This window comes from Aegilops tauschii, chromosome 2, assembly GCF_002575655.3.
Source record: "Aegilops tauschii subsp. strangulata cultivar AL8/78 chromosome 2, Aet v6.0, whole genome shotgun sequence".
NCBI classification, from domain to species: domain Eukaryota; kingdom Viridiplantae; phylum Streptophyta; class Magnoliopsida; order Poales; family Poaceae; genus Aegilops; species Aegilops tauschii.
Genome location: NC_053036.3, coordinates 2,544,305 through 2,571,638, shown reverse-complemented (window position 1 = coordinate 2,571,638; position 27,334 = coordinate 2,544,305). Strand labels below are relative to the sequence as shown.

Below are 27,334 nucleotides of genomic sequence, written 5' to 3'. Positions count from 1 at the left end.
TCAATGATTCACACGTAATCTTTGGAAAGGGTCCCGGCGGACTAGCTGTTCCGAATGACGCTGAGGGACACGCACCCATGTGGAAGAAGAAATCTATATTTTGGGACCTACCCTACTGGAAAGAGCTAGAGGTCCGCTCTTCAATCGACGTGATGCACGTGACGAAGAACCTTTGCGTGAACCTGCTAGGCTTCTTGGGCGTGTATGGGAAGACAAAAGATACACCTGAGGCACGGGAGGACCTGCAACGTTTGCACGAAAAAGACGGCATGCCTCCGAAGCAGTATGAAGGTCCTGCCAGCTACGCTCTTACGAAAGAAGAGAAAGAAATCTTCTTTGAATGCCTGCTCAGTATGAAGGTCCCGACTGGCTTCTCGTCGAATATAAAGGGAATAATAAATATGCCAGAGAAAAAGTTCCAGAACCTAAAGTCTCATGACTGCCACGTGATTATGACGCAACTGCTTCCGGTTGCATTGAGGGGGCTTCTACCGGAAAACGTCCGATTAGCCATTGTGAAGCTATGTGCATTCCTCAATGCAATCTCTCAGAAGGTGATCGATCCAGAAATCATACCAAGGCTAAGGAGTGATGTGGCGCAATGTCTTGTCAGTTTCGAGCTGGTGTTCCAACCATCCTTCTTCAATATCATGACGCACGTCCTAGTTCATCTAGTCGACGAGATTGTCATTCTGGGGCCCGTATTTCTACACAATATGTTCCCCTTTGAGAGGTTCATGGGAGTCCTAAAGAAATATGTCCGTAACCGCGCTAGGCCAGAAGGAAGCATCTCCATGGGCCATCAAACAGAGGATGTCATTGGGTTTTGTGTTGACTTCATTCCCGGCCTTAAGAAGATAGGTCTCCCTAAATCACGGTATGAGGGGAGACTGACTGGAAAAGGCACGCCTGGAGGGGACTCAATAATATGCAGGGACGGATATTCTTGGTCTCAAGCACACTACACAGTTCTACAGAACTCTACCTTGGTGACCCCGTATGTCGATGAACACAAGAACAGTCTGCGCTCCAAACACCCGGAGCAGTGCGACGACTGGATTACATGTGAACACATCAGGACTTTCAGCAGTTGGTTGGAAACACGTCTCAGAGGTGACAACACTGTTTGTGATGAGCTGTACTCGTTGTCCAGGGGACCATCTTCGACTGTATTGACTTACAAAGGATACGAGATAAATGGGAATTCATTTTACACGATCGCCCAAGATCAAAAGAGCACCAACCAAAACAGCGGTGTCCGCTTTGATGCAGCAACCGAGAGGGGGGAGGGCACATATTATGGTTACATAGTGGACATGTGGGAACTTGACTACGGACATGATTTTAAGGTCCCTTTGTTTAAGTGCAAATGGGTCAACCTGTCAGGAGGCGGTGTACAGGTAGACCCACAGTATGGAATGACAACAGTGGATCTGAAAAATCTTGGGTTCACTGACGAACCGTTCGTCCTAGCCAATGATGTGGCACAGGTTATCTATGTGAAGGACTTGTCTACCAAACCGAGAAAAAGAAAAGATAAGAAAGCGAATACATCATACGATGAGCCAAAGCGCCACATGTCTGAAGATTATGAAAAGTTTCATGAAATTCCTCCCTTCAAAGTCAAGGCTGACCCAAGCATCCTGATAAACGATGAAGATTACCCATGGTTACGGCGCAATAAGCAAATGACACAAGCAAAGAAAAAGTGAAGACTTTCTCCCGCAACTATTATGATAATACCATGCCAACTTTGTAAGAGACGAGTATGATACCATTGTCCGTTTTGTACACGACGTGCATCCAGTTTTTGCCGTAACCCTCTCAACTTTGTTGCACATGCTATGTGGATGAAATGATGATACCATGCCAACATTCAACCTTTTCAGAGTTCTTTTGAAATGCTTTTCAATTTCAGGGTCTTATAGCTTAAAATAATCAATAAATGCATGAAAAATAACAAATGAAGTGAGAAAGGGCAGAAAGAACCGGTACTAAAGGAATCAACAAAAAAGCTTTTATAAACCTCTAGTATTATTGAAACTAAAATTATATAGAATTTATGCAACTAAAATTATCAAAGTATTTTCTGTTCAAAACATTAAAAGCAAAAAGAATTTTCATAAAATAAATACAAAAAGCAAAAAAGAAAATAAAATAAATAAGTATAAACAAAATAAAATTTTATAAATAAGTAGAAAAAAAATAAAATAAAATAAAATAAATAAGTAGAAACAAAATAAAATAAATAAAATAAATAAGTAGAAACAAAATAAAATAAAATAAACTATAATAAAACAAAATAAATAAACCTTAATAAAATAGCAACAATAAGTATTTTGTTTTTAGTAGAAACAAAATAAAAAAATAAAGCAACAAAGAAAACAAAAAAATGGAAAAAATAAATAAATGCCACCTCCTGGGCCACCACGGCCTGAATACGACTAGAAACCCAGCTAGTTGGGCCAGGATTCAGGCCCGCAGAAGGCCCAGCAGGCCCATAGGCAAAGTAGTGTCAAATTAGGCCCATAGGCCTGCAGTTCAGAGGAGTTCGAGAGTGAGGAGGCAGCAGCGCTTATAAACAGGTAGTCGACGCTCTCAACTAGCGAGGTGGGACTAAACTCCCACCACCACGCCGCTGTGCAAGGCCATTGGTCTCGGTTGGTGGCACGAACCGGGACTAAAGGGGGGGCATTGGTCCCGGTTGTTGCCACCAGGCTGCCCAGATCGACGTCGTCCACTGCCCCGACGCCACCCGCCGCCCAGACGCCGTCCGCGCGCCGCCCCGACGCCGTCCGCGCGTCCCCGTCGTCGCCCCTGCCCCGTCGCCGCCAGGCTGCCCCGACGCCGCCCGCCACCCCCGCCGACGCCTTCGTCGTCGCCTGCGCCCGTCGTTGCCGTCACCCGCGCCCGTCGTCGCCGTCGCTACGGGGAAGCACCACGCCGGCTCCCACGACCCGTTCATCCCCGAGGCCGTTCGTCCGTCGCCGCACCGATTCCGGCCGGCGAACTCGACCCCTCCCCGCGCTGGGAGCCCCTGCCTCCTCCCCTTTCCTTCTCATTGCCATCCCCGCACGCCATCCGTAAGCGCGCGCCACCGCCAACCATCGTCGCCGTCGCCGACCACCGGCTTATTTTTAATTTTTTTTGTTACGATGTATGTATGTATGTATGTTCACTGTATAATGCTCTGTATATGCTGTATAATGCTCGTTTTTGCATTTTTTGTTACCAAGAAAAAGGTCTATTTTTTGGTGATATGTATGTTCATATGCTCATTAATATTTAAGAAAATATTCATATGCTCATTTAAGAAAATGTTCATATGTAACATTTAAGAAAAAAAAAGTAAATGTATGTATGTTCATATGCAAAGAATTATTTTTGGATGAAATGAGATGAGATGAGATGTGTTTTATGTTGTAGAAGAAAAGAGGAAGAACAAGAAGGAAAAGAGGGTCAAGGGGGGGGGTCGATATACACCCTCCCCGATAACATTTTTTTCCATGTATATATGCAAAAGTTACATTTTTAGAAAAGTTTTATATATCTAGCTAGGAAAGGAAGAAGAAGAAAAAGAATGAGAGTAAAAAGGAAAATAAGAAGAGGAAGAAAGGAGAAGAAGAGGAGAGGAAGAAGAGGAGAAATAAATAAGAAGAAAAAAGAAGAAAAAGAAGAGGAGAAGAAGAATATTTTCTATTTTCTCTTCTTCTCCTCTATTCCTTTCTTCTTCTCCTCTTTTTTTTCTTCTTTTTTTTCTTCAATCTTCTTCTCTATTAATATCTTCTTCTCCTCTTTTTATTTCTTCTTCGTCTTCTTATTTTTTATCGGATATGTCGTTGTCGATATACCCCGTGTCCCGATAACTTCAACACGAGGGGGGGTTCGACCTATCCCCTCCCCGATAACATTATTTTCCCATGTATATATGTCGTCGTTGTCGATATAACCCCCTCCCGGATAACTTCGGCCGTGATAACTTATACCACGGGAGCAACCCCCCCCCCGGCCCTCTCGCTCGACCAAAACTCTCGAGGACACCCAAACCCTAGAAAAAAATGATGTCGGTCTCCTACCCCCTCCCGCCGCGCCCCTACCCTTGAAGCGTTGCCGAGGCCACCCCAAACCCGGAATAAGCTAGGTCTACGTTTGCACTAATATATCCACCTGCTGTCATGTTTGTGTAATAATTGCCATGTTGTAATATTTGCAGAAACAATGGAGCACGGACGAGACGAGGAAGCAGAAGAGGTGTTGGGGGACATAATCTTAGCCGGAGGTGATGTGTTGTCGTATCTTAACGACAATGATGGTCTGGAAGAACAGGGTGAAGAAGCAGGCTACGGTGATCGAAGAGTGGAGGAGGAAAGACATGATTATGATGGCTCCGGTGACCCAATGCTGGTGCAAGAAGGAGCCCATGGTGACGGCTCCGGTGACCGAACAGAGTCCGGCCAGGTAAATATATTTGTTAAGCCTGTGCTGACTAGCTAATTGATGCATTCATTGTTTTGGTATGTACACATATTAATTAACTCTCGTCTTCTTTTTTCTAGCCCTCTAGATCGAGCACAACTTCGGTAAAGAGACGAGGCCCGAAGAAAAAGTTGCGCTCGGATGAAAGGTTTGAGATCACAGCAATCGCGCGCGGCGGCCAACCGATTGAACCCATCCGGACAAAGGAAGCATTTGCTGCTCAGTGCAGGGTTCTTGTTAGGGACAAGATCCCGATCAGCATCCACCAATGGTATAAGCCTAAGAAGGAAGACCCTGAGGTGTCTTATGTCAATGATATGTAGAAAGATGATCTTTGGACTGAGCTGAAGGCAAATTTCACCCTACCGCCAGAGGAGGATCCGGAGAAGCCAGTTAAAGAACAATTAATCAAGTCTCATGCTCTTAAGAAGATGGCAGACCTATTCAGGAGGTGGAAGAATGAGCTGAAAACGTTTGTCCACAAAGAAGAGACACCAGAATTCATCGGCAAATATGAGAAGATCAGAGATCACTGGCCCGCATTTGTGGCCCACAAGACATCGGAAAAGAGTAAGAAGATGTCAGAGACAAACAAGAAAAATGCTGCGAAGAAGAAGCTTCACCATCGCACGGGGTCAGGTGGCTACCTCAAAGCCCGGCCTAAGTGGGCCAAGGCTGAGAATGATCTGCTTGATAAAGGGATCGAACCAGAGACAATGAACTGGCCAGACCGTTGCTGGACTTGGTTCTTCGGGCCTGGCGGAACCTTGAACCCTGTATCAGAGAAGTGCGTTTGGACGGACGAGCAAATGAGAATACCAGTCAAGAGGCTTCAGCACTATATCGATGCAGCGCAGCAAGGGACGTTCGTTCCAGACAGAGAGAACGACGAGATCACAATGGCCCTCGGGAATCCTGAGCACCCTGGACGGACACGAGGCACGCCAGGCTCCGTTCCGTGGAAGGCTGGTTTTCCGGACGCAGGCGGTTACAAATGCCAGGAGAGGAGGAAAAAAGTGGAGCAGACCCAAATTCAGAAGATGCACGAAAGGGTTCAAGCGCTAGAGGAACGAGACGTAGCTCGCAGCAAGCGACCTGCCGAAACTACCCCCGAAGCTACCCCGCCATCTCAGCGGAGAAGCAGCGGGGCTTCCACCGAGCTGCTTCAGCCGGAGCATGTCTTGACGGCTCCTGCTAGCTACCCTGTGGATGCTATCACGGAGTCTCAACATTGCCACCTTACGACGCAATGGCAGAACTTCAAAATCAAGGCGGCTGTCGGCTCTGTTCGACCTCCTGAACCCGGCGCAACTTTTCACTGTCGTCCGATTCCAGAAGGATATGCTAGGGTGACGGTGGATGAAATAACGGAGGGATTTGAGGACCTCCAGCTTGACCACCCTACCGGTGAAGGGGAGACTCGGCTGGGTTCTGCTCTGAAGACTCCATGTCTATGGCGGAAGGAGCTCAATAACCTTCCGAACTGGACGCCTCCACCTCCTCCTCCTCCTCCGGCGAGTAAGGGCACTCCGCCTCCTCCTCCGCCTCCTCCTCCGGCGAGTGATCAGGGCACTCAGCCTCCTTCTCCGGCGCGTGGCGGCACTCCGCCTCCTTCTCCACCTGCGCCGGCGCGCCCGAGCAGCCAGCCTCCTCCTTCTCCGCATCGTCAGCAAGGGCGGAAGAGACCCGCCGCCGCTCCAGCTGCTCCGGCGCGTCGTAGTCCTTCTCCTCCACCTCGTAAGCAAGGAAAGAAGACAGTCGCAGCCGCTCCGTCTGCTCTGCCGGCGTCTAGCAGTACAGCCAGAGGCGGGAGGCAATACAGATTCGGTCCTTCTCTGAAGACTCTAGAGAAGTTACCATACGAGAGGACCGAGGAGGAAACCACGAAGATCGTGCGAGCCGAGGTGACGAACTTCTTTGAAGGGGTGAAAGCAAAGAAACATCCACCTCCGAAGGAGAAGGTAGATCCGGTGAAAGCGAAGCGCACTCTGGCTGCCCTGACAAAACCACCAAAATCTCCGCCGAAAGGCAACTATGAGTGCATTATTACAAAGACATTTGTCGAAGCGGAGCGGTCGGGAAGTACTGTCAATGATCAAAGGTTAAAAGAACGACGAGCTGGGAAAAAAAATTGCCCAGCTCGGCGAACAAGCGAACCAATCGTGCCCCCCGCTCAAGGTGTCTAGATGGTGCCCGGTTATAGCAATCTTGGAGATTACCTGCCCGACGATGTACATTATGATTTCTTGGAGGTGGAGGAACACAGATACGAGTACGGGAAGCCTCTCGTCAAAGATGAAAGATCTCTAACAACGATGATGCGAAGATTACATGATTGGTACATGAAAACCTGCAGAGAGTCTGGGGGGAGGAATACTTTGACGCTGAGAGTTAAAGAGGAGCATGACCTCGTTGGAATTGAACTGTTGAATGTTCCATTTGAGGAGTTCTTCCAGTTTTTCAATCAAAAGGCCCTCGATAAATCAGCGATCACTTGCTACTGTCTGTAAGTAGTACTACTTCTGTCATTAAGTCTCTCTATATAGGTCAGCTCTTTCATTGCATGTATTTATAATTATCCTCACTATATTATGCAGATTGAAGATCGCCGAATTGAAGAAAAGACAAATCGGTGATATTGGATTCATTAACACAAATCTCACAGATGCAACTGAGGTTAAATATCATGCCGAAAATACCAAGGCCAACTTGCTACGATTGTTGGTAATAAATGAAAACAAAGATATAATACTCTTTCCTTACAACTTCAAGTGAGTGTTACTGTCTTGTGCATATTCGGTTTCCCTTATTAGTCCAGGTTATAGTAATGTAATTGATGACTTATGCATGCGTGCGCAGCTTCCACTATATTCTCCTAGAGATTAAGCTTGAGCAGGGACTAGTAACCGTCTTAGACTCGAGACCAAAAGATCCCCAGGACTATGCGGACATGACTCAAATGCTCGAGAAGTAAGTTAAATCGATCATTATTCACCATATCAGCAACTTTGTTCATTTCCTGATATCAAGTAATTGTTTTCTTTGTCTGGCAGGGTTTGGAGAAAATTCACCAAAAAAGCTCCGGGACTGCCGAAGAAGCTGCAATTTAGACACCCGAAAGTAAGTACTATAGTAGCATGTTCCGCGCATCTCCTAGTGATTCAAGCGCTAGTTTCATCAATACCATTTAGCATGCTTGCTTATCAGTTTGATTGACCTCTATTTCTTGTAAAGTGGTTGTGGCAGGAACAAGGGAATGATTTCTGTGGATACTATGTTTGCGAGTCCATCCGTCACACGACCTGTGAGCGGGGCTACTCTGACGAACAATATGAAGTGCGTAAGCAATAATATTCACAATTTTATTTTATTACCATCATTTGTGTTGGTTTCATTTATTCATATATATATGTATTGACCCCTTCTTCAAATTAGATCTTTCGGATGCGGGATGAACTCCTACCACCAGTTCGTATGCGAGCAATTCAAAAGGAATTGGCGGCATTCTTCCTTGACCACGTGATCGCTGAAAACAGAGAATACTATGTGGACCCTATGTTCATATATAATTAAGAGATTATATTGTAAGAGATAATTATTGTATATATGTAGCCGGTCGTGTCGGATAGATATACGAGAACTTGTTGTTCGACCAATCTCTCGGAGAAGGAGAGGTGGTCGATATCACTTCTCTCTGTATGCATATATATGTTCATGACGATCTTCTGTTTCCTTCATTTGCTTACTAGCTAGCGTGTCTAGTCCTCTCTATACGTATATAGTACGTAGCGTCGACCAAGCACGGAGATAAGAGAGGACACTTATCTCTATTAATTAGCTAGCTAACACAATATATGAAACACCTAAATTAACCCCCCAAAACCTCCACCCCCCCCCCCTTCAAAAACAAAAAACAAAAACCCCAGCCCCTGAAATGCTGACGCATGGATGCCTATTGGTCCCGGTTAGTGCCACCAACCGGGACCAAAGGCCCTCCTGCCTGGGCTCGCCGCACCGGCCACGTGGAGGCCCATCTGTCCCGGTTCGTGTAAGAACCGGGACTAAAGGGCTAGGGCATTAGTAACGACCCTTTAGTCCCGGTTCAACAACCGGGACAAAAGGCCCTTACCAGCCGGGATAGATGACCCTTTTTCTACTAGTGCTATTGGATGGAACAAAAATGACAAACAGTCAAACACATAGAGCAGTGAGAATTCTACAAAAAAATATGATGAATATAAACTTTTCCATGATATAAATTTAATCATAATAAAATATGAATCTATGAAAGAAACTTGAAGGAATTACATAGTATAAACTATGAAATCAACATTGAAATGAGCATAGGTAGGAATTTTACTTGGGAGATTTCAAGAGGCATACGCGTACAGAGTAAAATGCTCGGATGACACAACAATCCTGGCGAAAAATTATTAATGTAATCCCGCAGCAACAACCAATACTGGCTGACGGTAACACCATCTTCCACTTGTATCAAAGATTGAACTATGCTTCATGAAATTAAACTCAGAGCAGGCAACTTCTTGTATGCAACACTAAAACATGAACAATTAAGACACCCTTCCTGCCTTTTCTAGCTGGTTACTTCTATACAAGAAAACGGAATAGAACATAAATAAATACAAGTGCAAAACATAACTATGAGGATGTTGGCATGATGTTACTAAAACTGAACAGAGGAAACCATAATTATATTTTGTAACAACCAATTAACTATATTAATAAATTGACACCAATGCCAAATTGTGGAAAAGATCTACCATACATGAACCTTAGTTTCCTCCAGAAATATTTCCTTACCTCATAGCACAAAGTTTTGACCTGCACCTGGCTCTATTTGTATGGAGAAAATTTACACATCAAATGAAAATATTGTATGCTTTTCAAAACAAAACAAAAATGAAATATTGTACGGGCGTGAGTGGAAGACAATGAGAAACATAATTTGTGCAAAGTTGTATGATTGTGATTGTCTGGTTACCTTGGAGGAGGGTTTGACATCAACACCCAGAGGAGAGGCTGTCACGACCTGCAGATAAGTTTCCCAAATCCCTTGATGCTTATGGTACGTCTGTCCTGCTTACGCACCAGCGAGGGTCTCCAGAGCTACAAAGCCAGTGGTGGCGGCATATGGTCTTCCTTGCGTTCCACCACAAAGGACGGCTCCGAGCACACCGTCGTGGTAGGCAAATCAACAGAGAGGGTGCCGCCGCTTCGCTATGCGCGCTGCCGCTAGAGATCGAGAAAGAGCGAAGCGGGCCGCTGGTCAAGGTCGATGCCGTGGTCGGCGGCGCTGCCCGGAAGGATACGATCAGCCGCCTAGATTGGGAGAAAGGTGAGAGGTCGGGGAGAGTAATCGAGGAGGGGGCTGTGCGAGACTGCGTCTCGATCCGGTTCGGGTGGGGAAAGGAGACTCGTACAGCCCATTGGGCCCAATTTAACGCAGATCCTCCAAAAAAGCTAACGGAGCAGCGGCCCAGAAGGCGTGCGATCGGTATTAGCGAAAGAACCGAGATCAGGCGCGATTCACAACTAATTTGACGGCCGAAAATGCTTAAAATTGACGATCGGACGGCTGGTAATGCTGATGATCTGAGAGGGCTGGAAAAGTGTGTAGTTTTAATGTATCTAAATTGTAAATGGGTGTAACTAGTCATACGGATTGGACTTACTTTGTCAATATTATGTCATCTTACTTAAAGCGTTATCTATTTATCATAAACTTAATACTTTAAGATGTATGCTGGATAGCGGTCTTGGGATACAGTACAAATAGTGGATGCAGTTGGAGTATCGATCTTTTTGCCACGGACATAATACCTATATATTGATTATGCTATGCATTGCACTCTGCCGCTTACATGTATTTTTACTGTTGGTCCCAACTAGATTCTGTCTGAATATTGTTCCGATAAATTTTTTCTCGTAGAGTTATCAACCCACAATAAATGAAGTTCTCATTGTGTTGTTACAAAAATAATTATGAATACAGCTACCCTGTCGAGCTCATGAGAAGAAGAAAAAGATCGCCGGACGTACCATCCCCGATTGGTCGCAAGATGTAGACATCTAACCTGTATTTCAGCTATCCATGTTTCTCCATAGCACAACCGATCGAATGTGATTTAATGTTTAACCACCTGCGGTGTTGTCAGTACGACTTAAGCATGCTAATTAGTATCAACGATCCATGGCTGCCCGCTTCATGTACGTGCATTTTCAATAAAGGGTGGATTTTATGAACTCAAAAGTAGCATCAAGAGAATACAAACCCAAAAATACACATACCTAGGCTCTGCATAGTTAGGATGTACACAGTCAACACCAACACACGCATACAAAAACACGCCGACAAATAGTAAAGTCATATAAGACCAAAACCATGCGTAGGCGAGGAAAAAAATCTAACGCGATTAGATTCGTGATTGGGAAATTACGACAATGACCATATCTGTAGCAACCAACTCATGACACCACACAGACAATGAGATTCTTCAATGGCAACGCCTTTAAGAAGGGAACGACACTCAAGCATCTTCGTCACCGGATCTAACCACCAAGGCTAGAATCTAGGTTTTCACCCTGAATAATCAATCCGAGCATATCCGAGCAATGCCTCCAACAAGGTGAAAATGTAAAAACATCGCCATTGCTAACCAGTTCGGGGCAGACCTAGGCATTCACACCGGAGCTCACGAATGGGTGCCCGAGTCTCACTACCGTCGGAGTCACTCAAGTGTTGTCGCCTCCACTTTTCCGCTATCCTAGAAGTTAGATGCGATGGGAATGTTGGTGCTACACAATCATACCTTCGCGTTAAGTCGTCGTCCATAATTTGGATCTCACTGCTGAAGTCTACCACCGGATCCGGAGGGAGGAACCCTCATGAAGACCTTTCTGTGGCCACCGTAATCCACAGTGAGACAGCCGCCATAGGCCGGAGCGGTCACCATCATGACCATCACTGACGGCGAAGCTGACCATCACCGTGTATAAGCAAAAGATCTTCATATTTTTAGAACTTCATTTATAATATTATCAGTACTAAGACCATGTTCCCTTCTTCTTTCTGGCCGAGTGACAGGCATGGAGACGCTTATTACTGGTAAGTTGGCTGCCAATTGATCCTGAAATCACTAATTAACGAGTACTCCTTCTAAAGATCACTCCCACCTCGCATGATTCCTCCCAGGAAGCAAAACACTACCTCTCATAGAAGGAAAAAAGAATAAACGGATATACGTAAAAACGGAATAAACGGATGTACATAAAAAGGGAAACTCACAGGAAGCGAAACTGTGCCTCTTACGGAAAAAAGAAGAGAAAACATGTTTTTTCCATTTCCGAGAGGGACGGTCGTGCCTCCCACGGAAGCAAAACCATACCTCTCGCGCAAGGCAAACCGTGCCTCTCACGGAAGGAAAAAAAGAGAAAACTTGTTTTTTTTTTGTTTCTGAGAGGAACGGCCGTGCCTCTTGCAGAAACAAAACCATGCCTCTCGCGAAAAGCAAAACCATCTAATTTATTTATTTTCGATTTTTTTGTGTCGAAAAGCTAAGAAGACCAGTGAAAAATGAAAAGCAAAAAAAAAACATCTAAAAAGCCGAAAACGCATGCGAAAAATAAAACAAAATCCAAAGGGAGCGCCAGAGTAGGACACGTGGCGGCGGCTGAGAGTGCGCCAACTGGCACGCACTCAGCCCACCCGCAAATGATCGTTGGGAGGCTCCCGAAGGAGCGGTCCTCAATTAGTTGCTCTCGATTGATCCTTCAGATTCGTTCCTACGTTAGTACGTGCGCATAAAAAATAAAGGAACTGATTGATCCCTTCCATCACGCATGCATTCACGCGGCGGTTTCCAATTTCCCAGCGGTCGCCAACGCGTAGTGTCTTCGCGGCTGCACGCTCGGCACTCCGTCTCATCTTTCTCCCTAATCGAATTTTCCTTTATAATTCAGATTGTTTGCCGATTTCAATTCCCCGGGGGAGGCGTCACAACCCCGCTTTTGCTCTCCATCCATCAACGATTCGACCATCCGAGGTATATCCTAGTCTTATTGCGGTTCCTAGTAAATCCTAGAAGGTAAGAAGGATTTTCAAGTTAAATATTCTTTCGGGTTTGATATGGCGATCACTTCTTTGGAATATAGATTTCAAGAACTCATGGTGTTTAAAAAAATATTCGGATTTTTACTGAGTTCGGGCACACTGAAATCATTGAACGATATTGAACTTCAAGAGTGTTGCATATAGTTTGCAGAAACTTTCTTTCTTGATGGTTCATTTGATGTTTTTTTGCGAGATAAAATAGGGTTCATGTGATTTTGAGGCATATGATCTTATTTACGAATTGAAGATTATGAGATTCATTTTGCCAGATGGTGCAACGTCTACTGAAGAATTATCTTAGGTCAACAATGACCCAACACAGGTTAAATGGTCTGGCAACATTATGCATCAATAAGAAATTATTGGATGATATTGACATCGATCGCATCAGAAGTGACTTTGCATCGAGAAATGTTGAAGGTAATATGTATAAATTATTTGATATGCATTTAAGTGTTATTGATAATATTTCATATATAATTATATTCATTTGTATTGTTATGATGTGAAAATGAAATCTACTTAAAAGAGGGTAGGAGGTGACGGTGGATTCGTAGCTCACCCTCCGCTGTAGAGGAAGTAGTCGAGCAGCGGCAGGATCACGGACGACGAAGGCTCCAGGGAGATGAAATGCCACAAAGCCTGTAAATTTTACCGAGTCAAAAAAATTGAGGGCATCACATCACATAAAGCATTGACACTTTAAACTATGAAAAAAATTCTTATTTCGTCAACTGTCAAATTTTGTCCTTCAATTTTTTAACAAGATCATCATGATAAAATAACCACTCATGTTATACCAGTTTCGGAGCACATCTCACATAGCTTTTTTAACTAAGTGACTCAAGTTGCTTTTTTAACTATGATAATGCATTTTCGGTCTCGAATTTCACCTACATCACAACATTCATCCATCTATCAATGTAACAACATCACAACATCTATCCATCTAAGACACATACAACATTCATCCATCTATCAACCTAACAACATCCAACATCCAACCATGCATCCATTCATCCATCCAACAGTACCAAAATAATGCAAAAAAAAGAAGAAGAAAAAGGTAGCTCACCGACGGGCGAGGCAGCAGGGGCCGGTGGTGGAGGGCTGGAGGAAGAGGCACGGGAGGGCCGGGGCAGGGCGGGGCCGGCCGGAGAAGCAGAGGAGGGCGTCCGCCGCCGCTAGCAGCAGCGCTGGTCGGGGAGGGACGCGGGCCAGCCGGAGCCGCGACCCGTTGTGGTCGGGGCGGCCGTCGCGCAGTCGGGGGGAGGACGGGGCGGTGGTGGGGTCGGGAGGAGGTCGGGGTGACGGCGGGTGGCGGAGGCAACGACGCGGGTGTGGAGGCGGCGGTGGCAGATGTCGGGGCGGGTAGGGCGGAGATGACGGCGGCGCGGCGCGGGTGGGTGGAGATGGCGGCGGCCGGTGGCGGGGCGAGCGGCTAGGGGGGCGTCGACGGCGCGGAGAGGGTGGCGGCGGCGGTTGGGTGTCGAGGAGAGGGAGTTGGATCGGGGTGCGAGGAGAGAAACGAGTGGAGGAGGAGGGCCGGGGTGTCGAGGATAAGGTGGCCCTATGCCGACGGCCAGGCCGTCGGCATAGGAGTGGTCCCACCTGACAACGAGAGGGCCATCGAGTGGATAAGGGTGGCTCTATGCACGGCCAGGCCGTCGGCATAGATAGGAGGCCTATGCCGACGGCTATGCCGTCGGCATAGATGGCAACTACATTTTTGTGAAAAAATAGTCCCACCTCGCCGAGGGAAAAGCAATTTGACCTGTTTAAATAGTTCACTAATCCATACGTTATAAGCTCCGGTATTCATTAGACTTATATGAAGAAAATGGACAATTACTGTGAACTTTTCAGTGCCCGGGCAGCCGGCCCGGTGCCCGAGCACTAAAAGGTTCACAGTGATAGTACATTTTCAATGATGAATACCGGAGTTTTTAATCAATTCAATTATTACATTTTTAGATTCTTAGTTTACCGTCTGTATGGGACCCGGTACCCGGTGCGACGCCTGTGACACCGGGACCCTGGGGGTTAGGCGGTACGGGGGCCGTGGGGGGTAGCAATGCCACTAGAGCTTAGCCGTCGGCATAGATGGACATGCCACGTCCGGCGAAAGTCAAAGGGCAAGACCCGGCGGTCGTCTGTGTCAGGGATAGACAGGACGGGGTACCTGTGGGCGTCGGGGGGGGGGTAGCAATGCCGTCCGTGAGGGAGGCCACACCCCGGAGACGCGTGCCGCCTCTTCGTACATGCCACCACACCACCCCGCATGTATGAGGGCCCGGTGCGACGCTTCGGTGGCATTGCTACCCCCAGGGCCCCATCCCGCCTAACCCTGTAGCGTTAGACCACGAGATCTAGCCCTTTGACTTTACACAGACAGCCTTTGACCAGTGGAACTCTCCCCCCGGTTGTGTTAGGTCAGCCCATAGGAACACTTTGGAGCAACATCCGGGCCAGACCCACAGCAAGATCCCCTCCGTGTAGACCCGACGTGTCCGTTTCCCCCCTCCAGGTGCCGGGGTGTTACCATGCGTGAGGGGGGGCATACCCCGGTAACGGACGCGTCGGGTCTACACGGAGGGGATCTTGCTGTGGGTCTGGCCCGGATGTTGCTCCAAAGTGTTCCTATGGGCTGACCTAACACAACCGGGTGGATAGGTCCACTACTCAAAGCCCGTCCGTGCAAAGTCAAAGGGCTAGATCCCATGGTCAAACGCTACAGGGTTAGGCGGGACGGGGGGCCTACGGGGGTAGCAATGCCACCCGAGCGTCGCACCGGGACCTCATACATGCCGTACGGTGTGGTGGCATGTCCGAAGAGGCGGCACGCGTCTCCGGGGTGTGCCCCCCCCCTCATGAACGGCGATGACACGGTAGTAGACGTTCCGCGGTCACGATGCGGCGTGAATATTATTAAATACTCGGAGCGCGATAAAATCATGAGTTTTTTACACGACGCGGGCACATGTCCTGTAGGACTGATGTTAATTTTTCTTAATTGTTCGTGATGGAGTAGTATCTGAACAATTCCCTCTACGCGGATTGCTCTTCGCGTGTCTACGACTGTGGCCGGCGGCCTTCGGGGGCTAGCATGCCGCCAAATCTTGCGTAGGCGGCCTCTCACAAGTCTGGAAGTGTTGTGGCGGGTGCAAACGCCCGGCACACGTCTCCGGGGTGTGCCCCCCTCACGGACGGTGCCGCCGCCGGCACTTGGAGGGGGGAAACGGACGCGTCGGGTCTACACGGAGGGGATCTTGCTGTGGATCTGGCCCGGATGTTGCTCCAAAGTGTTCCTATGGGCTTACCTAACACAACCGGGTGGATAGGTCCACTCTCAAAGCCCGTCCGTGCAAATTCAAAGGGCTAGATCCCGTGGTCAAACGCTACAGGGTTAGGCGGGACGGGGGGCCTACGGGGGTAGCAATGCCACCCGAGCGTCGCACCGGGACCTCATACATGTCGTACGGTGTGGTGGCATGTCCGAAGAGGCGGCACGCGTCTCCGGGGTTTGGCCCCCTCCAAGTGACGGCGGCACTGCCTTGCGTGCAGGGGGGCACACCGCGGAGCCCCAAGACGAGCGTCTACGCATGCCTGAACACTTTCACATATGCATCGGGACCCGTGCGATGTTTCGGTGACATAGCTACACCCCGAATCCCCCCAACCAAAATTCCCTCCGTGTCGACCGTTTCCCCCCTCCATGACACGGCGATAGCGACGTTCGTAACGGGGGGCAATCGATATACCATCAGGGTATGTTTTTTAGATAAGGCATAATTATCTTATGGAAAAACAAAAATTAAAATAAAGTAAAAATAACAAAATAAAGTAAAAAAAAAATAAAGTAAAATAAATGTATGCCGACGGCAAGGCCATCGGCATATCTGTGCACACACAGAGATGCAGTCCCACGGATCGATGACGTGGCATGGCACACGGATCGATGACGTGGCAGAGCGGCCTATGCCGACGGCTATGCCGTAGGCATACCTTTGCCATAGATAGTATAAAGAAAAAATAAAAATAAAACTAAATAAACATATGCCGACGGCGAGGCCGTCGGCATAGCTGCGCACACGGATCGATGACGTGGCAGAGGGGCATGGGCCAGGTCTATGCCGACGGCTATGCCGTAGGCATACCTCTGCCATAGATATGCCGACGGCCGCCGTTACCTCCCGTCGGCGTAGTTTCAACGCCGTCAAACGGTCAGCGCCGACCGGGTAGGTGGGCCCGGGCTATGCCGACGGCCGAGCCTATGCCGACGGTCCCCGTAGGCATATCTCGAGCGGTCCCGACGGCCTCGTCTATGCCGACGGCCCCGTCGGCATACATGGATGTATGCCGACGGCTTTTCTACGCGTACGGCCTGTCCTTGGCCGTCGGCATAGGTCCATCTATGCCGACGGGGGCCGTCGGCATAGATGAGGCCGTCGGCGCAAGCAGTTATTCTGGTAGTGAGTTGTGGTATCACTGTCCCGGTGTCATTTCAGTCCCATTACGGAAGCCTTGAGAATACTTTGTCTTATAAAGGTTGAGGCCGCTGAGAAGATGTCTCCAGCAGATGCCATTTCAGTTCTTAGTTGTAGGCCTTTCTTCGTATTTTCTTGGATCAGGGATCCAACTGAGTGTATGAATAACTTACAGTTTTTTTTGAAGGACCACTATGTTTTCCTAAGAGTTTTCAAGCAGCGAGATTTCACGTTGGATGAGAGGAGACCACCAATAATAGTCACAGCTGGGGTCATGCAGATGCAGTGTTAGTTAGCTAGTGCCCAGCCACAGAACCCCTGTTGAGCGTGAGTGTGTGTTGGGAGGAAAAGTCTGCGACAGTGAGTCCTCGATTTGCGGAGATATTTCGTGGCAACGTCAGGTGGTCATATATACTGTATGATCAACTGGAAATGCACACGTGAGACGTGACACACACAAGTCACATATATATTGTTAAATGATGGAGTGCATCTTTCGAGCGTGTACTCGATCGACAGTTGGAGACCGTAATATTGTGTGGGCTGGCGACGATCGACGTTGATCTCGGAATCCTAGACGCCATGCTTTCAAAGTTCCAGTGCATTATACAACCTTCGCAACAGAAAAATAAAAATACTAACACAAGAAGAAAAACGCCTACATACAATGAAGGAATCCGTTGCATCAATAAGTAGCCAAGCGTTTCAGCGTCTCCCTGATTAATTGGTTGTAACCCCTTTCAAGAGTCTCTAGCTATAGTAGCTACTGCCCAACAAAACAGGAGTCCCATCACTAAACCGTAAATGCCACTGTCGGTCCCAACCACACATATATTGCTAGCTACTTCAGTGTATGTCCGCGTGGTATACTTAAGGCCACTGCACAATGTAAGACGTTTTTACAAGCTATGTTAGCTTTCAAAAACGTCTTACATTATGGGACGGAGTAGTAGCAAATATTTGTGTCTTTGTCAGTTTGTCACAACAGATGGTCCCACGCAGCGCCAAGGTTAGAGAGAGGGAGCAGCGTCACTCGTGTCCAGTTCATCACGTGGAGCTGCAGTTGAAAGGTCAGAGAGGGCGGCATCACTCTGCTACTCCTCTGGCCTCATGTTCAAGCCTACCGCGATCCATACCACACCAGTCGAGATCATGGTTTTGACTAAAGTGAAATGTCGGTATTAACTAATTTCAGTCGACACTGAAATATTTACCTGTCGTATCAAAATATTATGCAATTTATTTTGTTTCGTGAATATTTTTTTAACAATTTCAATAACATGAATTTAAATATTAAAAAAATAGTTGAATTCAAGTGAATGTTTCGGCCCCTCTGCTGAAACCGCTGAAATTCATTCGTTGGTTATTTTCGTTGTTTTTGAAATTTTTGTGAAACCGCAAGTGGAAAACATGGATGAGATTCGTGTTTCTGGACGACGTCGCTCCAATGACAGAAGGTCACTTTGGTTTGCTAGCTCCCTACTATAGGCTTCAAACAGACCAGATTTCGTGTGCAATATTATGTTATCTATTATATTATTGAAACAAGAAGCAATTGAGTCACTACGTTCTTACACATAGACTAAGAAGGTAAACAAGCTACCACAATCTTTTAGTCAAACTAAAAAAAGATATATGTGGTGAACTGAGATTATAGTGGCCTAGATTTAATCCGATAAGACACAACCTTGATTCTCAACGCAGCCGCCTCCTCCTCCTCCAAAAAAGCTGGGGTTTGTGCCTCTCGCCGGCTCCGCCGCAGGTCCGCCTCGTCTCCGGTGTTCCTAGGGTCTAGGGGTGAGGTGGATCCTGGCAAGGGCCGGCGAGAGAGCTTTGTTTTTAGTCGTTCCTTTGAGATTGATTATGGTTTGTGTCCTGCTCAGGAACATGAAACGACGGCGGCTCCCTGAAGATAGAATAAAGGTCTCCCCGTCTAGCCCTTGTTCCGGTGGTGCGTCTAGCATCGTTGGTGGGCGCGTGGAGGTGTGTCTACTGCGGATCTATCCTCGGTGGATTTGCTCGGATCTGGTTGGTTTTGTCTCTGTTCGTGTGTCTTCGGATTGGATCCTTTCAATCTACGTTATCCTTCATCGGCGGCAGTTGTTGTTCTGGTGCGCTGGTCCTATGGGGCCTTAGCACGACGACTTCCTGACTGTCTACTACAACAAGTTGTGCCCGACTCCGGCAAGGGAGGGCCGATGACGGCGGCGCGCCTTCGGCTTGATTAAGTGCTTGTAGTCATCGCTAGGTGGTCTACGGACCTGGATGTAATTTTTATTATTTCTAGTGTTCGTTGTACTGCCATGATTGTAGATGAATAGATCGGAAGTTTTTTCGCAAAAAAAGATTTAATTGGATGAATCATACTTTTTATATGGGAATTGTTAATGTTAGATTACAATCAGGTATCCACATAAACAAAGGGCTTGAGCCATGCATGCCCAAGTGGCACATATAGTCATGCAAAGCATGCATAAGTTACAGTTTTCCATAAAATCTCTTAACCCATGCAAATCATGTATTAAGTTTTAAGTTATATTTTTGCATAAAGTTTTATGTTGCATAAGTGCAAAACTAATTACCTCTACTCCCTTTCAAGGGTCTCTAGCTAGTACCTGCCCAACGAAACACTGTCGGTCCCAACCACACATATATTGCTGGCTACTTCTGTGTATGTCCGGCGTGGCATACTTAAGGCCAGTGCATATATAGCAGGAAGATATGTGTGTCTTCGTCAGTTTGTCACGACAGATGGTCCCATGCAGAACCAAGGTTAGAGAGAGGGAGCAATATCCCTCGTGTCCTGTTCATCACATGGAGCTGCAGTTGAAAGGTCAGAGACAGCGACATCACTCTGCTACTCCTGTAGCCTCCTGTTCAAGCCTACGTGGTTCACACCACACCAGTCGAGATCATGGTTTTCACTTTAAGTAAAATGTCAGTATTAACTAATTTCAGTCCACACTGAAATATTTACGTTTCCTATCAATTTTTTTTCTTTTCTCTTGTGAATATTTTTTTAGTAACTTCAATAATACACATGAATTTAAATATTTTCATGTGTATTGTATAAAAAAATAAAATTTTAGTTGAATTGAAGTGAATGTTTCGGCCCTTTGGCCAAAATCACTGGAATTTAATTTTTAGTGATTTCGATTGTCATTGAAATATATGCGAAACTGCAAGTGGAAACCATGGATGAGATCCGAGTTCGTGGGTAACGTCGCTCCAATGACGCCAGAAGGTCACTCCCTGAAAACGTACATTCAATAATACAAATGAATTTTAAAGTGTACATTCATCGATGCTAGCTACTTCTGTGTATATCGCTGTCGTCCCGCGTGGCATACTTAGAGTAACTACGCGCTGATGTATTTTATTCGCCCGCGTCCGTTTGGGTTGAAACAAGCAGAAAAGGCTGATGTCGCTCTATTCCAGGTTCCAGCGAATGTGATAAAGCTGCGAAACCCTATTCCAGGTTCGTTGACAGGTTCATGTAGTTCTTCCACAGCGACCCCTTCCTTCCTTCCTGGTTTCCCCTTTATTCACCCATCCTGGATTCCATCTACCTCTGTGATCTAATCTGTTATCTGTATAATTATTATGTATACACGATGGACCCACGGGCCACCACGACGAAGTGATTATACAAGGTATATTTCTTTTTGATATTAACATTGTTTTAATGCGCTTTTTAAAAATTGTAATTGTAATATTTCATGTATACATATCAGACGCTAGGTTAGATGGTCATCATGTGCTTGCTTGAACGCACGACGTCGTGGTCTAGTATTGCCATTAAATATTGCTTATTACTTTGGCATTTATATTAAAGGGCCCCGGGCCCTTGAATTTTCAGGGCCGGCCCTGACCGTACAATCAAGTGGATGTAAGCTTGGCGGCCGTATATGATCAACTGGAAATGCATGTATGCGTGCATGCTATATATCTTCTTGCAAAACAACAGAAACCACCTTCCGTTCTTAGAGCATCTACGACCCTTTTCGAATAACCAGGCGGACAGTCCGGACACCCCCCAAACCAAAAAATGCCATGCATCCAACCAAACTGTCAAATCCAGTCCACAATTCGAGCTGTCAAGCACCTCTCAAATCTAATCCATATGTGTGGGGCGCATTTGGGGATGCCCGTTCACGTCTGTACGCGTCCGCCACGTCGTACGGATCCACCATGATTCCACACATAACTCATCTGAAACCACACCCGGACCAAACCCTTGTCATTGTTCTCACTGCACTCCACTTCCAGTCTACTTCACTTAGCTTCTTTGAGGTGATGTAAGGCCATTTTTGGCACGGTGGGCAGTGGATCTGGGTACGGCAACTCCGGATCCATTGGCTGAGATCTCATCCCCTATACGGGCAAGGAAGAGAGACCCGTCTGGCTGGCTCTCCGCCGATCCAAAGAGGATATGGAAGCGTGCACCCACGCATCCACGCCGTATGAGTCATGGGGCTTGGATCCAGCGGTGGCAATGCGTCTGCCAGCTATTCGCGGCGCGTGTCCGCTCCAGAGCGGGACCTGGCAGACGCGTCTGAGCAACCCCTTCGTTGTGTCCTTGTCCCCCTGGCGTCTGGCTTCGAGTTTGAGCCATCTAGCGGGGACGCGGGTTTCAGGGCCCATTGCCATCTTGAAGCATGCCTCCCTAGGAAAGGGTGCCCCAGCGGAGGGCGCCATGCTAGATGCCTGGGGCATCCTACAAAAAGGTCTGATTTAAAAAAAGTATCAGGTCTGATTTGTTTCGTGCTGAAAAGTTTCGGAAAAGGAGTACCTGTCCATCTTCACTGGACCGGGCGGCATAGAATGACACACGGGCGGGTCACATCGTATAAATATTGCAGTAGTGCTGGTAGCTCAGTCAGTGCCCGTTGCCATCGGATGGAACTCCCAGCCGCACAGTGCTTATCACCCTTCGGCGATCCATGTGGCCAACAATAAGCCCATTGCTGGCCATAGGATGCACTGCCTTGGGTCGTACGTGGCATATAATGTCTTTGTAGTTGAAGATTCAGAACAGAACATACAGTGATGGATGGTCCCGGGACCTTAATTCCGATGGTGATTTGAACTTGAGAGCGATGTCAGTTTTAACTCATGCAGTAGCAGAAGTGGGTTCAGTCTTTTCGGATGACGTCACTCCAATGACGTGGCTAAATCGAATCATCCATCATTAATTCTGTGCAATTATGTTAAAAATGCCTTTTTTGGTGCAAGATCAAGCCAATGCAACAAGGCATATATATGTCCTGTTCTGGATGATGCCGAGCATTTGGCTGTAAACCAGATAGGATTTCATGTCCGCATGGAGGTGGTAAATGACCTGGAATATGGTGAACTCTCGTCGACGACAACGGCATCAATTTTTCTTACGGCATATATGCATCCAGGCTTTTTACTTTCCCATAAGTGAATTTTGTTTTCTATTGGAGGGGTGCTAATTATGTTGCTCATTGTTTCACTAAGGAGGGCGGCCCTCAACCCTTTCTTTTGATGGAGGAACCCGAAGGGTTTAACTTTCCGTCAGCTGTTCATTGATGATGTAAATGTGACCGTAACACATGATACTTTCGTACACAAACAAGTGTATTTACAGCCTCCAACAAAATGAGGGAGGGATAAAGTATAAGAGTTCATAAATAAGCACTACAAGTCTCTTTTCAGGGCTCTGGATGAAGAAAACATCAACCTTGACGAGACTTGAAAGGATGATATACCATATTTTACGGCCGAAGAAAATGGCAACCTTATTGGTTTGATCTATGGTGTTCGGTATGAACCATGACGAAGCTCCTGGCTTTGATGGTTTTTCCGCTGAGTTTTACCATAAATATTTTTTGAACTACAAATTAACATTTTACACGTGAACGCTTCAAATACTTTTCTGAGAAACCATATCATAAAATTCTAAATATACATCGTTGCATGATTCACAAATAAGGTCCTATTATTTATAACATATTCATTCATGCATAGAATAGACTAGGGCACCCTCCATTCGTGAACACACATGAGGTAGATTTTCACCTTATTCACCTTGATCGAACCAACTGAGCGCAAAAAAAGAAATCGTCATTCATAGAAACGCAGCATTATTCACCTGGATCGGACGAACTCAACGGCAAGATATGCACGTTGTACAATCTGGTACGTCCGTACCAGTAATTCAGTTCATCAGTTGCTGAGGGCTGAGGCGTACGACGGTGCATGTGCATGTGCGAGCTGGTCCATCTCGGCGAGCAACGCGGCGGCGTGCTCCTCCCTGACGCATTGCGTCAGCAGCCGCTCGCCGTCGCCCGCCGTGGCCCTGCAGGAGAGGAACGCCATGCAGCCCGGCACCGTCGACTGCTGCCACCGCCCCACCACCCTCGCCGGCGCTCCGCCGCCGAAGTCTGCGCGGTCGAAGCCGATGTTCCGCCAGCTGGTCACCATCAGCGCGTTGTACCCGAACGCCGCAGCCATCTCCTCCTCCCCCATGTCCTCCACCACACCGCCGCCAGCGCCCATGGTCCGCAGCAGCTCCGGCACCTGGTCCTTGGCACGTTTGATCAGGTCCACCACCTCGTTCATGCCGCCATCCCCGGCGCCAGCCACCTCTCCGGCCGTCGCGAACGCCAGCTGTGCCACCGCGCAGTTTCCGTAGTACCCTGCCGCCGCGCCAACGTGCTTGCGCACGTTCACGAAGAAGGCCAGCGGCGCCGGCATGGACATGTCGTAGTCCGGGTCGTCGCCGATGATCGCGCGTGTGCGGCACCGCCACAAGACAGCCACTGCCGCCTCGAACGTCGTGCAGTACCCACCGTCATCGGCGTGGGCGGCCTTGTACTCGGACTTGATGCGGTTGATGAGCTTGACCGGGACGGTGATGTCTAGGTAGACGAGGCCCATGCCGCCGCGGTCCAGCATCAGCCACTGCTTTGCGGCGACCACCTGCGGCGAGAGCAGCGGCAGGGACACCCCGCGGCCGTCCCTGACCGGCGCAACGGACGGTACCAAGACATCATCGGCTTCAGCGCGGGCGAGCTCGCCGACGGCCTGGAGGAACTGCGCCATGCCGTCCCCGTCCGCCAGCGTGTGGTTCCACGTCACGCCCACGGTGAACCCGCCGCAGGCGAACTCGGTGACCTGCATGAGCAGCAGCGGGTCGGTGCGCCGGCAGCCCTCCGCGGCAGGTTAAGCCACGGCGAGGCGGTCCAGCAGGCTCATCGAGAAGGGTGCGTCGAGGAGGCCGTGGTCCTGCAGTGCACAACCCGCCGACGCGGCCACGAAGGGCACACCCTCCCCTGTGCACGCGACGTGGAGAACACTGTCGTCGTCGTCATCGGCCGCGGCAAGGCGGCCGGCGACGGTCTGGTAGTGGAGGAGCGCCCTGGAGAGGCCCTTCCTGATGGCCTCCACGGGCTGGTGTACCGGGCCGTCGAAGATGAGGAGCGCCGCTACCTGGAAGCCCACGTAGCTCCTGTCCCAGGAGGAGAGCTGCACCACTTGCGTCCCCGTCGTCTTCCCCAGAGCCGGCTCCATGGACGGGCGGACCATCACCGGCGGGCACTTGCTCACCGCGAAGCTCATCTTTGATGCTAGCTAGTGCGTATGTACGTCGATGGATCTAAAGTAGACCGAAATATTCTGCCTCGTCGTCTGTCAGTCTGTGTGTCTGTCTAGTAATGGATGTGAATCCTGTGGTTGCCTTGCCACGTACTCCCTCCGTCCGGAAATACTTGTTGAAGAAATCCATAAAAATTGATGTATCTAGAACTAAAATACGTCTAGATGCATTCGTTTCTTCTTCGACAAGTATTTCCGGACGGAGGGAGTATAGAAGTAGAGTGCAGTGTGGTGTATGTATTGGCGCCAAATAAGTCAAAATGTGGCCATCCGTCGCAATTAATTGACGGGGCCCTGCTGAGTAGTGACACTTAACAAAGAGGATGAAACTAATAGTACTGCATATGCACCTTGTGGTTGTACTGCAATGAGAATGACATCGATCTATGGATGCCACATACAGTCTATCACTGGTAGAAAAAAGCCCTTTAGTCCCGGTTCACAACAGCCTTTAGTCCCGGCTGTGCAACCGGGACTAAATATGCGCGACTAAAGACCCCCCTCTTTAGTCGCGCCTCTTACGGACCGCGACTAAAGGCTTTAGTCCCGGTTCTTGTGGCTGAACGGGACTAAAGGCCCGTCCACGTGGGCGCCCGTGGTCCGTCGGGCGGAGGACCTTTAGTCCCGGTTCTCGTGGCCAACCGGGACTAAAGGGCCGCAGGTTTAGGGTTTTAGCCCCCCTAAACCTGGTTTCTCTTTAGTTTGGAGTGTTTTATTTCTTTTATATTATATTTTGTGTTTTATTTTAATTTTGATAAAGTTTCAGTACACATATTTTACGCTACTATATACATGCATATGAAATTTCAAACAAGAAGAATTCAAGAGGAATATATAATATATATTCAATCTCGGGTGACCATATACAACTTCGAACAAGTTTCCATACACAATTAGGATGGATGACCATATACAACTTCGTACAAGTTTCAATCTCGGGTATGCATATAAATTTCTTCGTCCTCGGTATAGTGTTCTCCTTTAGGATTGATGACTTCCCTCATGAAAAATCCTGCTAATTCTTCTTGAATTGGTCGGAAGCGAGCTTCTGGACTAAGCCTCCTCCGCAAGTTATCCGTCGCGTTCCGCACGCTATCTGATGCCTTCCGCTCAGTGGTGTGTCTCCGGATGTTCTCACAAACATAGTATCCACATAGATTGGTCCCCGGTGGCTGCTTATCCACATTAACTAACCTTCTGAAATCTAGCTCATGTTTGAATTCACCGACAATTTCTTCTGAGAACCGTCTCCAAACCCTACAGGGCAAAGAAAATTAAATGAATAAGGGAGTTATTAGTTACTTGATATTAGGAAATGAACGAAAGAGACCGATCGATATAGAGCTCAAATGATTGAAAATAATTACTTTTGCAGCATTTTTCTCATGTCGGCCCAACGCTTTGGATCCGAATCCATAGAGTCCATGATTAGAACTCTGGAGGTGTGAAGTTCAATATTTAGCAGAATTCAGTGGAACCTGCGGACACGTTACATGCACAGTCATGCATAACTCATCGATTAGACATACCATGCATGGAGTAAACAAAAGAGAATGGGCACAAGAGAGAAACACTCACCCAAAAGGAAATAGAATATGACTTTTGAGTTGATGCTTTCTAAGAAACTTGTACAGGTCTTTCTCCACGTCTTCGGGGTGATGTTGTAACACATGTCCATTAACGATATGTGGGTCAATGAACCCAACATCATGGATGTTTCTTATTTTGCATTCCCAAATCTTCAATCTGCATAATAGCGTACGCAACAATATAGTTAGGACAATATATATATATAGTGCAGGCAATGAAGAACGAGATGAGGTAGAAATAAATCACTTACAGAACGTAGCAACTCAGCATAGATTTGTCGAGGTCGCGCAGATTGAACAGCTGGAACAATTCACTCATATGAACTTCTACAGAGTACCGTTTGGTGTGATGCTCATCTGTAACATCCGCATAAACATATTCTTTGTCGGCCCATGTTATGAATTGCTTGTACCAACGTAGCAGATTTCGCATTTGTGGTGGTAGACTCTTTTCCCGCGCAGGCTCGACGAGAGGCCCATTCCGCACATATTGTAATGCTATCTCACATACTGGCGCATCCTCAAGGCCTAAGAAGGCACGAAGAGTCAAACCCATCTCGGACGCTTGTTTCATGGCACCCGCTACAGTCAATCCAAGTGCTGCCGCAGCTGCTATGATCTCGGGGTCCTCTTCCGGACCGGCTTTCACTATGAGCGGGGGGATCGATTGTTTCTTTTGCATCCCGAGCTGGTCAACTTGTTTCCCGCTTTTTTTACTTTCTTCTTTCTCCTCCTTCAATATTTTTGCTTGCCTACGAAGTTCATGTCCATAGTCGTCAGGCATATTCAACTCGGCTTGGGACGGTGTCGTCAAAAAATCCTTAGCCCACTTCTTTTGCTTCTCAGTGAATACTTGCTTGGGCTCAGGCTCTTTTTTCGCCTTCATATCCGCCTTCCATTTCTCATAATCAGCAGACGCGGCCAATTTGGTTTCAGCTTCACTAAGTTCCCCAGGCCTTGGGAGGAGAGGCTTCAGTGATGGCTCCGGTACCCTTGTGGTCTTAGGTACATAAGGGTCCGGGTTAATA

At 47.6% G+C, this 27,334-nt stretch overlaps 2 protein-coding genes across 2 annotated transcripts; both read right to left on the bottom strand.

The window, feature by feature from the left end:
• Positions 1 to 22,992: 22,992 nt before the first annotated feature.
• LOC109736048 (acyl transferase 15-like) lies at positions 22,993 to 24,808 on the bottom strand. The gene has a single exon (XM_073507632.1). It carries the CDS (start codon positions 24,241 to 24,243, stop codon positions 23,287 to 23,289), a length of 957 nt encoding a protein of 318 aa, XP_073363733.1. The 5' UTR covers positions 24,244 to 24,808; the 3' UTR covers positions 22,993 to 23,286.
• Positions 24,286 to 24,681, bottom strand: LOC141041887 (acyl transferase 15-like). Its single transcript, XM_073509455.1, has one exon. It carries the CDS (start codon positions 24,679 to 24,681, stop codon positions 24,286 to 24,288), a length of 396 nt encoding a protein of 131 aa, XP_073365556.1.
• Positions 24,809 to 27,334: the final 2,526 nt, after the last annotated feature.